This window comes from Nilaparvata lugens, chromosome 9 (genome assembly GCF_014356525.2).
Source record: "Nilaparvata lugens isolate BPH chromosome 9, ASM1435652v1, whole genome shotgun sequence".
Classification (NCBI taxonomy): domain Eukaryota; kingdom Metazoa; phylum Arthropoda; class Insecta; order Hemiptera; family Delphacidae; genus Nilaparvata; species Nilaparvata lugens.
This window is the reverse complement of record NC_052512.1, coordinates 39,052,670-39,066,900: the sequence shown is the minus strand read 5'-3', so window position 1 is coordinate 39,066,900 and position 14,231 is coordinate 39,052,670. Positions and strand designations below refer to the sequence as shown.

Genomic DNA, 14,231 nt, shown 5'->3' with positions numbered 1-14,231 from the left:
ATTGTTAACAGTATTTGTTCACATGCTGTGTTCGCTCATCAAATTTACAAGAAGAAGAAAAAGAAGGAGGAGAAGAAGAGAAATTAACATGTCTTCTACTTAAAAAGTGGGACGAAGAAGAAGATGAAGAGGAAGGAGAAGGAGGAGAAGGATGAGAAGGAGGAGAAGGATGAGAAGAAGGAGGAGAAGGAGGAGAGGAGGAGAAGGAGGAGAGGAGGAGAAGGAGGAGAAGGAGGAGAAGGAGGAGAAGGAGGAGAAGGAGGAGAGGAGAAGGAGGAGAAGGAGGAGGAGGAGGAGAAGGAGGAGAAGGAGGAGAAGGAGGAGGAGGAGGAGAAGGAGGGAAGGAGGAGAAGGAGAGAAGGAGGAGAAGGAGGAGTAGGAGGAGATGGAGGAGAAGGAGGAGATGGAGGAGAAGGAGGAGGAGGAGGAGAAGGAGGAGAAGGAGGAGGAGAAGGAGGAGAAGGAGGAGAAGGAGGAGAAGGAGGAGAAGGAGGAGAAGGAGGAGAAGGAGGAGAAGGAGGAGAAGGAGAAGAAGGAGGAGAAGGAGGAGAAGGAGGAGAAGAATGAGAAGAAGGAGAAGGAGGAGAAGGAGGAGGAGGAGGAGAAGGAGGAGAGGAAGGAGAAGGAGGAGAAGAAGGAGAAGGAGGAAAGGAGGAGAAGAAGGGGAAGGAGGAGAAGGAGGAGAAGGAGGAGAAGGAGGAGAAGAAGAAGAGAATGAAGAAGAAAAAGAAGAAGAAGATAAAGAGGAAGAAGCCAGGAGAAGAAGAAAAAGAAGAAGAAGAAGAAGAAGAAGAAGAGGAGGAGAAGAAGAAGAAAATGATTAGAAGGAGAGGAAGAAGAAGAAAAGGGAGGAGAAGGAGTGGGAGAGGAAGGAAAGGGAGAAGAAAGAGAGGGAGAAGAAGAAGTGGTAATAGAAAAAGAAAAAGAAGAAGAACATCATAATTTTTTATTGTTCTTGTTCATCTTCTTCTTCTTCTTCTTCTTCTTCTACTTCTTCTCCTTCTTGTTCTTGATCTTCTTCTCCGTCTTCCTCTTCTACTATATCTTCTACATGAGTCGGACATTCACATTCATTGAACGAGCGTTAGGGAGTTTTCACTTTTGATCTACTGAGTGTTCCACAGTAGGAGGAGAAGGAGGAAAAGGAGGAGTGAGACGAAGGAGGAGAAGGAGGAGGAGGAGGAGAAGGAGGAGAAGGAGGAGAAGGATGAGAAGGAGGAGATGGAGGAGAAGGAGGAAAAGGAGGAGAAGGAGTAGAAGGAGGAGAAGGAGGAGAAGAAGGAGAAGGAGGAGAAGGAGGAGATTGAGGAGAAGGAGGAAAAGGAGGAGAAGGAGTAGAAGGAGGAGAAGGAGGAGAAGAAGGAGAAGGAGGAGAAGGAGGTGAAGGAGTAGAAGGAGGAGAGGAGGAGAAGATGAGAATGAGGAGAAGGGGGAGAAGAAGAAGAAGGAGGAGAAGAATGAGAAGAAGGAGAAAAAGAAGAAGGAGCACTGCTATCGAGAGATTGTCAGTCTGGTGTATGAGTAAGCATTCCTGACTAGCAATTGGGAGGTACCGGGTTCGATTCCCGGGCTGGCAACTAATTCTTGGATAGTAGTTCTCATCGAATTTCCATCTATAGTGAGGTCCACTTTATAATGGCAGTGGATAAAGATAGGAGAATAGCGATGCCGAATCTCTGCATTAATTAATTATATTTCTACACTGTCAAAAACATAATTGGTATCGTTGTGGACCCAGAAAAGGATAGTACCACCGGCTTTGTCGAATGATAGACAATGATAGCAAAACAAAAGTTGAACAAATACTGTCATTATAACGTGGACCTCACTATAGCTGTTTACCCTGATGTCAATGTCTGCAGTAGCAGAAGTCTTCGGGGTGATTTACAGCATTTATTCAGGATTTTTGTTTAATAATAAATTTATTTAGGATTTTCGTTGAATAATAATTATTAAAAGAAGAAGTAGAAAAAGGAGGAGGAGGAGGATAAGGAGAAGCTGGAGAAGGATGATGATGTGGTGTTGAAGGGAGAGGAGGATATTGATGATGAGGAGTAGGTTTAAATCGGGGAGGACTGGGAAAGTGATGAAGTGAACCGATCAAGTTAGATATGTCCAACCTTCATTTACAGCCGTTCGCCCCATCTATAGTGAGGTCCACGTTATAATGGCAGTGGATAAAGATAGAAGAATAGCGATGCCGATTCTCTGCATTAATTAATCATATTTCTACACTATCAAAAACATAATTGGCATCGTTGTGAACCTAGAAAAGGATAGTACTACCTGCTTTGTCGAATGATAGACAAAGGATAGTAAAACCAAAGTTGATCAAATACTGTCATTATAACGTGGACCTCACCTATAGCAGTCAAATGCAGCCTTTACCTGTCAGCTGTTAACTGACACGTTGAAAGGCTTCATACTTTGATCAACCTGGCTTGTTTAGGATATATTCAGCAACACATCAATTGACAGGTTGATGTGACTGTAGTGAGGTGCACGTTATAATGGCAGTGGAGAAAGATAGGAGAAAAACATTGCCAAACCTCTGTCTTGTCAATGCCTTCTATAGATGGTAGCTAATACAGGTTCATTGATGTAATATTAACTGTTCATTCTTGTTTAAAATCTGATGTGGCGCACTCACACAACTTTCCTTGCCGTTATGAAAATTTATCACCTGACGCTAGTGTACTCGCGCATCTCAAGTCTACTATTCAAAGATCCAAGCCAGCTGGTGACAGGACAATAACGCTGGAGACACACGAAGTTTGCTATCTCTTCATAGTGAATGATTTAATAGAATAAACAGTTGCCAACAGTTTGTAATAGAAATAATAACATTTTCTCGAATTTCGAGCTTATTTTAAATTTTAGATGAAAATGTTACGAAATATTAATTGTAGAGATTTTCATGCATAATCTTCTCCACTTGAAATTTTCTGTTTAAATTGTATCTGAAGCCTGATAATTGGGTATCTAAAATCAAACTTTGCATAGATGGAGCGGAGCTCCTGAGATTTTTACAGATATGAGATTTATGGCAGTTGATAGAGCTCATCAATGACTAATTTAGGTATGAATTTGATCAAAATCGTTGGAGCCGTTCTTGAAAAAATCGCGAAAAATCCTGTTTTCGACAACACTTTAGGCATTTTAGCCGCCATCTTTAATTGTATTTGATCGGAATTGTTCGTGTCGAATCCTTATATTGTGATGACTTTAAGTTCCAAATTTCAAGTCATCCCGTTAATTGGGAGATGAGATATCGTGTACACAGACGCACATACAGTCATACACACACACACACACACACACACAACACACACACACACACACACACCACACACACACACACACACACACACACACACACACACACACAAACCACTTTTTTGGACTCAGGGGAACTTGAAACGTATAGAAATTTACAAATTGGGGTACCTTAATTTTTTTCGGAAAACAATACTTTCCTTACCTATGGTAATTGTGCAAGGAAAGTAAAAATAATCAATTATATTTTATTGTGCAAGAAATTATTTTCTTCAATAATAACCTAATGAATTTATGACATGGGCCTAATTACGATTAAATATTTTGTTAATCAATTATTATCAATTCTACATTGTTAAAAGACGATCTGGCAACAGAGCAGAGCGAGAAAGAGATAGCCCTATCCGATATGTCGAATGATAGACAAGGATATAATGGCAGTGAAGAAAGATAGGAGAACAACATTGCCTAACCTCTGTCTTGTCAATGCCTTCTATAGACAATAGCAGATACAGGTTTATTGATGTGATATTAACTGTTCATTCTCGATTACAATAATCAATTATATTTTATTTTGGAAGATATTATTTTCTTCAATAATATTATATAATGAAATAATGACATAGGTCTAATTACGATTAAATAGATTGTTAATCAATTATTAATTCTACATTGTTAAAAGACGATCTGGCAACAGAGAAAGCGAGAAAGAGATAGCGCTATCCGATTTGTTGAATGATAGACAAGGATATAATGGCAGTGAAGAAAGATAGGAGAACAACGTTGCCAAACCTCTGTCTTGTCGATGTCTTCTATAGACAGTAGCTGATACAGGTTTATTCATGTAATATCAACTGTTCATTCTCGATAAAAATAATCAATTATAATTTATCACGGGAGAACTTATTTTCTTCAATAATATGACATAATGAAATTATGACATAGGCCTAATTACGATTAAATATTTTGTTAATCAACTGTTAATTCTACATTGTTAAGAGACGATCTGGCAACAGAGAAAGCGAGAAAGAGATAGCGCTATCCGTTATGTCGAATGATAGACAAGGATATAAGGATAGTGAAGAAAGATAGGAAAACAACGTTCCCAAACCTCTGTCTTGTAAATTTCTTCTATAGACGGTAGCTGATACAGGCTTTATTGATGTAATATTAACTGTTCATTCTCAATTGAAATAATCAATTATATTTTATTAAGCAAGAAATTATTATTTTCAATAATTTCGTAATAAATTTTCATAATAAAGGTGGAATATTTTTTAATTCTACATTGTTAAAAGACGATCTGGCAACAGAGCAGAGCGAGAAAGAGATAGCGCTATCCGATTTGTCGTATGATAGACAAGGATATAATGGCAGTGGAGAAAGATTGGAGAACAACGTTGCCAAACCTCTGTCTTATTAATGCCTTGTATAGACGGTAGCAGATACAGGTTTTATTGATGTAATTTCTCGATTAAAATGTTCATTCTCGATTAAAATGATCAATTATATTCTATTAAGGAAGAAATTATATTTTTCAATAATTTCATAATGAATTATCATAATTAAGATGAAATAATCTGTTATTCAACTATTAATTCTGCATTGTTAAAAGACGATCCAGCAACAGAGAAAGCGAGAAAGATATAGCGCTATTCGATTTGTTGAATGATAGACAAGGACGATATAATGGCAGTGAAGAAAGTTAGGAGAAAAACATTGCCAAACCTCTGTCTTGTCAATGCCCTCTATAGACAGTAGCTGATACAGGTTTTATTGATGTAATATCAACTGTTCATTCTCGTTTAAAATGATCAAATATATTTTATTGAGCAAGAAATTATTCTTTTCAATAATTTCGTAATGAATCTTCATAATAAGGAAGAGATATTTTATTAATTATTTATCAATTCTACATTTTTAGAAGACGATCTGGCAACAGAGAAAGCGAGATAGAGAAAGTGCTATCCGCTTTGTGGAATGATAGACAAGGATAGCAATAACTAACACGCTATACAAACACTGCAATTATAACGTGGTATAAATTATATTAAAAGGTTATTCCAGAATCATTCCTATTGAAATTATCTTATCATGAATAGGATTTCTATTTTGCTAATATTTTTTTAAGAGAATGTATTGGTATAGAGTTCCTACCTAATAACTCAATTTCTGTTGATTTGAAGTTCAGATTGGTGTATCACATCTTTTTTCAAATTAGTCGCCATTTCAGGGTTTTATGAGAATAAAAATCTTATCTCAGTTACATAAAAACGAAGTTTCGAATCAATATTATATGATACATTACTAGCTTACCCGGGGAACTTCGTACCGTCAAAAAGTCAATGTATCTCATGTCACACTCGACTTTATTTGGTGAATCATGAAATTTATCTCACAATCACTATTTTCATTTACATCTCAATATGGACTTCCTATGTGCTTAAAACTACCGTTTTAATACCAGTAAACAATGTTATCACAGATTGACGTGTTTATTAGCTGGTAAGTTTAGATGCTAAATAATATTATCACAACATGATCTTCACTCATGATAATCTTCCAGTTTCGAAAACATAGGTCTGTGAAATGGATTCATCTATAATAATATTACTAGCCCCCCTATCAAAATTTCTGGTCAGAAACCATCCCCAATATTCACACAACTTATTCCCAAAGTTTCTTTCTGTTCTGTCAAGTGGTTTTTGAGTCTGTAAGGAACAAACTAACAAACAAACAAACTAACACACAAACAGACATAAATTTTATATATAGAGATTATAACTATTATATTATATTCTCAATCAATATTTTGGATCACATTTAAACGGTTGAATTGTCAAACCAGCTGTACAAAACCAGTGGCAAAACGGGGTAAGTAAGCAAACTAACACACAAACAGACATTAATTTTATATATAGAGATTATAACTATTATATTATATTTTTAATCAAAATTTTGGATCACATTTAAACGGTTGAATTGTGTAACAGCTGTACAAAACCAGTACAAAATGGAGTAAGTATGAAGATTCGGCAACCATGTTCTCCTATCTTTCTTTACTGCCATTATAACGTGAACCTCACTATAGACTTTCCCAATACAAAGTGTGTCCATGGAGTACAGATCACCTAACCTAACCTGACCTTTTATGCTTACATTTTGGTTCTCTCAGCTTGTGTCTGGGATATGTTTGTCGAGCGTATGTCGAGACAACAGTAACGTGTCGTGTCAAAGTGTTTTGACACCTCACAATAAGTTTTTGCCCTAACAAAGGATTTCTGAGAGCTCTATTCTTGTCACTCTTGTATAATAAATTCTAAATTGACAAGCATCAGTGACCCCCTGGGTTGGAGAACTCGCTCATTAAATGTAGTATCGATCTTTGAAATCCGCGACTTTTAATTAATATAAAAGTTAAGTAATATATATGGATAGTTAAATAATGATAGAGATAGTGAAGCTGATGCAACAGCTGGGTTTACTATCTTAAATAAATTATGGAAACAGCTTAATATTATTTCATCACAAGGACAATAATTTGACTGTAGATTTCATTGAGGATCCTATTCAAATAGAGAAAATCTGGTGTGGCGCACTCACACAACTTTACTTGCCGTTATGAAAATTGATCACCTGACGCTAGTGTTCCCGCGCATCTCAAGTCTACTATTAAAAGATTTGAGCCAGCTGGTGACAGGGCAATAACGCTGGAGACACACATGAGGTCTGCTATCTCTTCATAGTGAATGATTTAATAAAATCAACAATAATTTGCAATTGAATAATCACATTTTCTCGAATTTAAAGCTTATTTTCAATTTTAGGTGAAAATGTTACTGAACATTAATTTATTGTGGAGATTTTCATGCCCAATCTTTTCCACTTGTATTTTTTTGTTTAAATTGTATTTGAAGCCTGATAATTGGGAATCTAAAATCAAATTTTGCATAGATGGGGCGGAGCTCCTGAAATTTTCACAGATATGGGACTTGTGGCAGTTGATAGAGCTTATCGATGACTATTCTAGGTATAACTTTAACCAAAATCGTTGGAGCCGTTTTCGAGAAAATCGCGAAAAACCCTGTTTTTGACAACATTTTTTCCATTTTAGCCGCCATCTTGAATCGCATTTGATCGAAATTGTTCTTGTCGGATCCTTATATTATAAGGGCCTCACGTTCCAAATTTCAAGTCATTCCGTTCATTGGGAGATGAAATATCGTGTACACAGACGCACATACACTCATACACACACACACCACACCACACACACACACACACACACACCACACACACACACACACACACACACACACACACACACACCACACACACACACACATATACAGACCAATACCCAAAAACCACTTTTTTGGACTAAGGGGACCTTGAAACGTATAGAAATTTAGAAATTGGGGTACCCTAATTTTTTTCGGAAAGCAATACTTTTATTACCTATGGTAATAGGGCTAGGAAAGTAAAAATATGATTTTCTGTCTCTTCAAAATTTTTACCCGCTATTTTGGATCTGTTATATAAATCAAACTTTATCCCGAAACTGAAAGTCAAGAGAAAATGAATGACGAACACCACTCATCAATATCTCGAACCATTTCAAAGTAGTTCTGTGAACAGTAGACCTCACGCTGTATTCTCATCCACAACCTGATTGAAACTATAGACCTTATGGAAATACAGCAATAGATTGGCTACTCCACACATCTGTGTAATCACTTGTCAGCTGATTTATGATGAATAATTCTATAGTCTGATTTTCACTCTTATATTGGCGTATGAAGGAGGCTCCTTTTCCCTTTTATATCATCCTTGAAATGCAAAATTTCCAAAAACCTTGTATACACGTCGACGCGCAATCAAAAAAGGAACATACCTGTCAAATTTCATGAAAATCTATTACCGCGTTTCGCCGTAAATACGCAACATATAAACATTTAAACATTTGAACATTCAAACATTTGAAAATCAAAACATTAAGAGAAATGCCAAACCGTCGACTTGAATCTTAGACCTCTCTTCGCTCGGTCAAGAAAAACTAATTTTCTGTCTCTTCGAAATTTTCGCCCGCCACCTTGGAACTCTCATATGAATCAAACTTCATCCCGAAACAGAAATTCAAGACAAAGAGAATGGAGAACACCACTCATCAATATCTCGAACCATTTTTGTTTTGGACTGAAATTTTATCAAAATTATACACGTGAAATTCTAACCTTATTTCGGACTTTTTCAGCTATAAATTTGGAAGAAAAATAGCACAAGGACTATCTTATTATTTTATCTTTCAATGTTATCACATTAGTGTCATTTGCATTGTAAATAAATAAATAAATTGTAAATAAATAAATTTCAAAGATATTCACATTCAAAAATTTTAATAGATCTTTGAAAAATAAAATGGATGAGTACATTGGAAAATAATCCAATTAAAAAAATTATCATTGAATATGATGAACTATTGATGAAACTTAATAAACTACTGTATATTTATTTTATTTATTTATTTATTGTATAAAATACTATAATCATAATACAATTATGACATTGGAGGAAAAACAACTATTTTCGGATTCTCAATCCAATTTCAAGTTTTTCTTAAAAACTTTTTAGAACTTCTAAGAAAAACTTGAAAATGGATGAAAGATCCAAAACTAGTAGTTGTTTATATATTTTACTAGCCGTCAGGCTCGCTTCCCTCGCCATATCCGTCTAGCCAGGGGGCTCCGCCCCCTGGACCTCCGACTGGATCGTCCAAAAATGAGATCAGTGGGCTCGCTTCGCTCGCCTGCATATTCCATTTCAGCATGCTTCATTCAATCAGAAACTACTGAGAAAACGCAGAAAAGCTGAGAAAAATGTTGGAAAAACGCTCATTTTGGGCATGTCGTGTGTGTTATTTCAAATTCCTTCTAACACACAATTATTACACCCTAGCTTTGCTTCTTTTCTAAATTTGAACAATTTCTGTTCTTTTTTCTCGATAAATCTGAGAAAAAGCAAAAAAAACGCTAATTTTCGATGTATCGTTGACGTTATTGCAAATTCATTCCAACACAACATTATCACACCCTAGCTGAGCTTCTGTACTAAATTTGTTCATTTTCTGTTCATTTTTTCTTGATAAATCTGAGAAAAAGCAAAAAAAAAAACGCTAATTTTGGCTGTATCTTCGAAATTATTGCAAATTCCTTCTAACACAACATTATCACACCCTAGCTGAGATTCTGTACTAAATTTGAACATTTTCTGCTCATTTGTTCTCGATAAAGCTGAGAAAACGCTGGAAAACGCAGATTTTGGGCGTATCTTTAGACGTTTTTCCAAATCCGTTCTTAGTGCGCCTCTAAAGGGCCAACTGAACATACCTACCAAATTTGAAAGTTTTTGGTCCGGTAGATTTTTAGTTCTGCGAGTGAGTGAGTGAGTGAGTCAGTCGAGTGAGTGCCATTTCGCTTTTATATAATATACAAATAAGAAAAAAATTCTCAATAAAGGGTTCTAATAAATTATTTTTCAACTAAGAAATTATGTACCCCTTATGAAATACGTTATCAAAGTACATTGAAATTTGAGAAATTGAAACTATCTATTTTCACTTTTTTGAGTGTTAGTAGACACTGATAATGTCTATTCTACTATAGTGAAGTTCACGTTATAATGTGAGTGTTTGATTAGCAATGGTATTGCTATCCTCGTCTATCATTCAACAAAGCAGATAGCACTATCTCTTTCTCGCTTTGATCTGTTGCCAGTTCATCTTTCAACAATGTAGAATTAATAGCTAATTGGAAAATTGTTTCTTCTTGATTATAAAATTATTAAAAAACCAGCCGTCAGGCTCGCTTCGCTCGCCATATCCGTCTAGCCAGGGGGCTCCGCCCCCTGGACCACCGACTGGATCGTCCAAGAATGAGATCAGCAGATTTTTCATTTGAGCATTTTGTCATATGTTAGAACAATTTAGTCGGGGGTCCAGACTAAACGTCTGGCTAAACGGATATAGCGAGCGAAGCGAGCCTGACGGCTAGTAATATAATATTCCCAGGATTGAAATAGCAGTGCCCAATCAATTTTTCCGCGATAAATGCATTTAAATCTTCAACTTGGTGCCAACCTAACAAAGTCAACTCAACTTAATGCCAACCTGACGAAATTATTAATTCAGTTGCCAGTTAACAACTGTTTCGAAGAGGTACTCTATCTAGATTATAGTTCTATAGTAACATATGATATGGAAATTTCAATTATAATTGAGAATTGGGAGAGATTGGGATACATGCTAAAAGACGAACTTTGAACCCTTAAAAACAACCCTTAGAGTTAAAATATTGCCAAAAGATTTCTTAGTGCGCCTCTAAAGGGCCAACTGAACATACCTACCAAATTTGAACGTTTTTGGTCCGGTAGATTTTTAGTTATGCGAGTGAGTGAGTGAGTGAGTGAGTCAGTCAGTCAGTCAATCAGTGAGTGCCATTTCGCTTTTATATATATATATATAGATTGATGTAATTCATTGCTTGATAAAATAGAATTTATTACTTTAAACGAGAATGAACAGTTGATATTACATCAATAAACCTGTATCAGCTACCGTCTAAAGAAGGCATTGACAAGACAGAGAGAGGTTCCTCAACGTTCTTCTCCTATTTTTCTCCACTGCCATTATAACGTGGAACTCGCTATAGGATTATGTTTGTAGAATTGAGTTTGTTTTCCGGTGATTCTTCAAAATTATATTTTTAATTCATTGAAATTAAAAATTTTTAGTTGACCGAGCGAAGTGAGGTCTAAGATTCAAGTTGACAGTTTGGCATTTCTCTTAATGTTTAAATGTTTCAATGTTTATATTTTGCGCATTTACGGCGAAACGCGGTAATAGATTTTCATGAAATTTGACAGGTATGTTCCTTTTTAAATTGCGCGACGACCTATATACAAGGTTTTTGGAAATTTTGCATTTGAAGGATAATATAGAAGGAGAAACGAGCCTTCTTTATACGCCAATATAAAGGTGCGTACAAACTTTCGCTCTGCTCCGCAACCGAACGTCACTCGAGCAGAGCTATTGATGATCGACCAGGGAGCAAGAGTGGTTCGACCGGGGAACGCGAGAAGATCTAACATCTTCCGTAACGTTCATGATGGGTGCGTGGGCGGAGCGACTGTGGTTCGATGGAGGAACGAGGGCGGTACGAGGGCGGAGCGTGCTCGGTGCGGGTTGGAAGCGCGTATATGTGTACGCAGCTTTAGATTAAAAATCAGACTGTAGAATTATTCATCATTAATCAGCTGACAAGTGATTACACAGATGTGTGGAGAAGCCAGTCTATTGCTGTATTTCCATTATGGGTCTACAGTTTCAATCATAGGTACTTGTGGATGAGTATACTGTGTGAGGTCTACTGTTCACATAACTACTAGTTTATTCCTGGACTGAAAAATGGACTCAAATCAATACAAGTGGATAGCATAACCTATAATTTCTATACATTCATAACTCTACCTTCATTGTATTATCATCCATCCCATCATCATCACTTAGGCTTAGAATACTTCTAGAAAGTCACCTTTGTAAAAAAATAAATAAAATCATCTCAATTTGTAACATGATTTTGAGCTTACAGTTAATTTATATTGTGCAAGATTGAAATTGAATAAATTTATTGAATAAATCAACTGCTATTCCCCATGAATTATCTGAATTTGTAACATTTATGCCCGGTTGCACAACAGCCGGTTAAAGTTTAACCGTGATTAATTTCACGAGAACCAATCAGAGAATGAGTTTTTGAATTGATTGGTTCTCTGATTGGTTCTCGTGGAATTAATCACGGTTAAAATTTAACGGGCTTTTGTGCAACCGGCACTTAGTCTCACAGTAACTTTGAATAGTTCATGATACAAAAGTATCTTATTCATTTATTTTCTTCTATGTTCAGTTTCAAAGCAACTGAATTTGAAAACCTACTTTCTGAGAATACTTGAGGACTGAAAATTTTGTGAATTGAAGAACTACAAGACTTAACCAATTCCGGACTATGTGTTATTCTGAATTTGGGAGAGGAATAGCACAAGGTTACCTTTTTTTTTTGTTCTCCCTATCATTTTGATAATATACTTATTGTATTAACGTGAGCGCTTAGCTCTAGGGACAAACTAATTCCGCTAGATCGCTCCAGCTTTACTATTCACTTGCTGCCCGAGCATAGCAGGTGTAAAACCGCTGTTTGAAGGTACACATACCAGCGGCTATTATTGTGTCTGTAGAAAAAGTTTAAGCATCAACTTTATTCATCAATAACAACATGTAGTTGCTATGAATTTGAAGTCTATAGAACGAACATTGAATGTGAAAAAGGAGTTTAAAATGCATAAAAAATTATTTTTTTCAGATTTTCAAAAACAAATTTGACATAATTTTTGCTATATTAAAGACGAGACTTGCATATTTTTCTCAAAAATTTCTGACCAGTAGTTTTTGTAGGGTATGTGTACCATCTGCCTCAAAAAAGTGACTTTTGAAGCCCTATTGTTAGCTAACAGGAGCTGATAAAAATATTTCAATTGCATAGATTATGTCCTACGAACCTGTCCAATAGATTAGAAAAAGAAAAAACTCTTTTAAAAAAAAATTATTGAATGCACAACCTTAATGAATAAAGAATAAATGAATCAAGAATGAATGAATAGAGAATAAATGAATGAGGAGTAAGTGAATAAAGGAGATTGAATAATAAAATCTCACCGTTCTGTCGCCGACATGTCTGACGCGACACAGCAGTGTGACTGTCTGTCCGACGATGCATGACACATTTCCAGCCGGCAAATCGAAATAAGGCCTCTGCTGTAGGCGTGGCCTCATCTCAGCGGTCGGCACTGCATTGGTCAATAGCTGGTTGGCCACGCCCCCTGCCTTCTGATTGGCTGCTGATGCTCTTGAAGACGATTGCTGTGACGTCATGGGCACACCTAAACAAAATAGAACACAGTTGTCAGTATATATATATATATAAAAGCGAAATGGCACTCACTCACTGACTGACTGACTGACTGACTGACTCACTCACTCACTCACTCACTCACTCACTTGCAGAACTAAAAATCTACCGGACTAAAAACGTTCAAATTTGGTAGGTATGTTCAGTTGGCCCTTTAGAGGCGCACTAAGAAATCGTTTGGCAATATTTCAACTCTAAGGGTTGTTTTTAAGGGTTTAAAGTTCGTCTTTTAGCATGTATATTCTTCTCCCAATCTCTTAATTATAATTGAAATTTCCATATCATATGTTACTATAGAACTATAATCTAGATAGAGTACCTCTTCGAAACAGTTGTTAACTGGCAACTAAATTAATAATTTTGTCAGGTTGGCATTAAGTTGAGTTGACTTTGTTAGGTTGGCACCAAGTTGAAGATTTAATTACATTTATCGCGGAAAAATTGATTGGGCACTGCTACTTCATTCCTGGGAATATTATATTTCTAGCCGTCAGGCTCGCTTCGCTCGCCATATCCGTTTAGCAAGACGTTTAGTCTGGACCCCCGACTGGATTGTCCTAACATATGATGAAAATGCTCAAATGAAAAATGCAGGCGAGCGAAGCGAGCCTGCTGATCTCATTCTTGGACGATCCAGTCGGGGGTCCAGGGGGCGGAGCCCCCTGGCTAAACGGATATGGCGAGCGAAGCGAGCCTGACGGCTAGTCATATATATACACAATATTGAAATTAATAAAAACAATATGGAAAATTGTTGACCGTTTTTTGAAAACTTTGAAATGTTTTAAGGACTAGTCCCGACCATTGGTCATTTTCAAGTTAAAATGTGACATTTGGAGATTGACCAATGCTCAGTTAAAATTACCAATGCTCAGTTAAAATGACCAATAGTCGAAACTAGTCATTGAAGTAACTTGAGTTTATATAATATATGTA

General features: G+C 36.4%; 1 protein-coding gene across 11 annotated transcripts in view; it reads right to left on the bottom strand.

The window, feature by feature from the left end:
- LOC111063658 (fibroblast growth factor receptor-like 1) overlaps window positions 1-14,231 on the bottom strand; it is a 369,331-nt gene that overhangs the window by 78,959 nt on the left and 276,141 nt on the right. For all 11 annotated transcript variants that reach the window (XM_039435842.1, XM_039435851.1, XM_039435843.1 and 8 more), the window contains one exon: window positions 13,043-13,266. In XM_039435842.1, coding sequence (XP_039291776.1) covers window positions 13,043-13,266 — 224 coding nt within the window. The remainder of the gene's footprint in view (window positions 1-13,042; window positions 13,267-14,231) is intronic.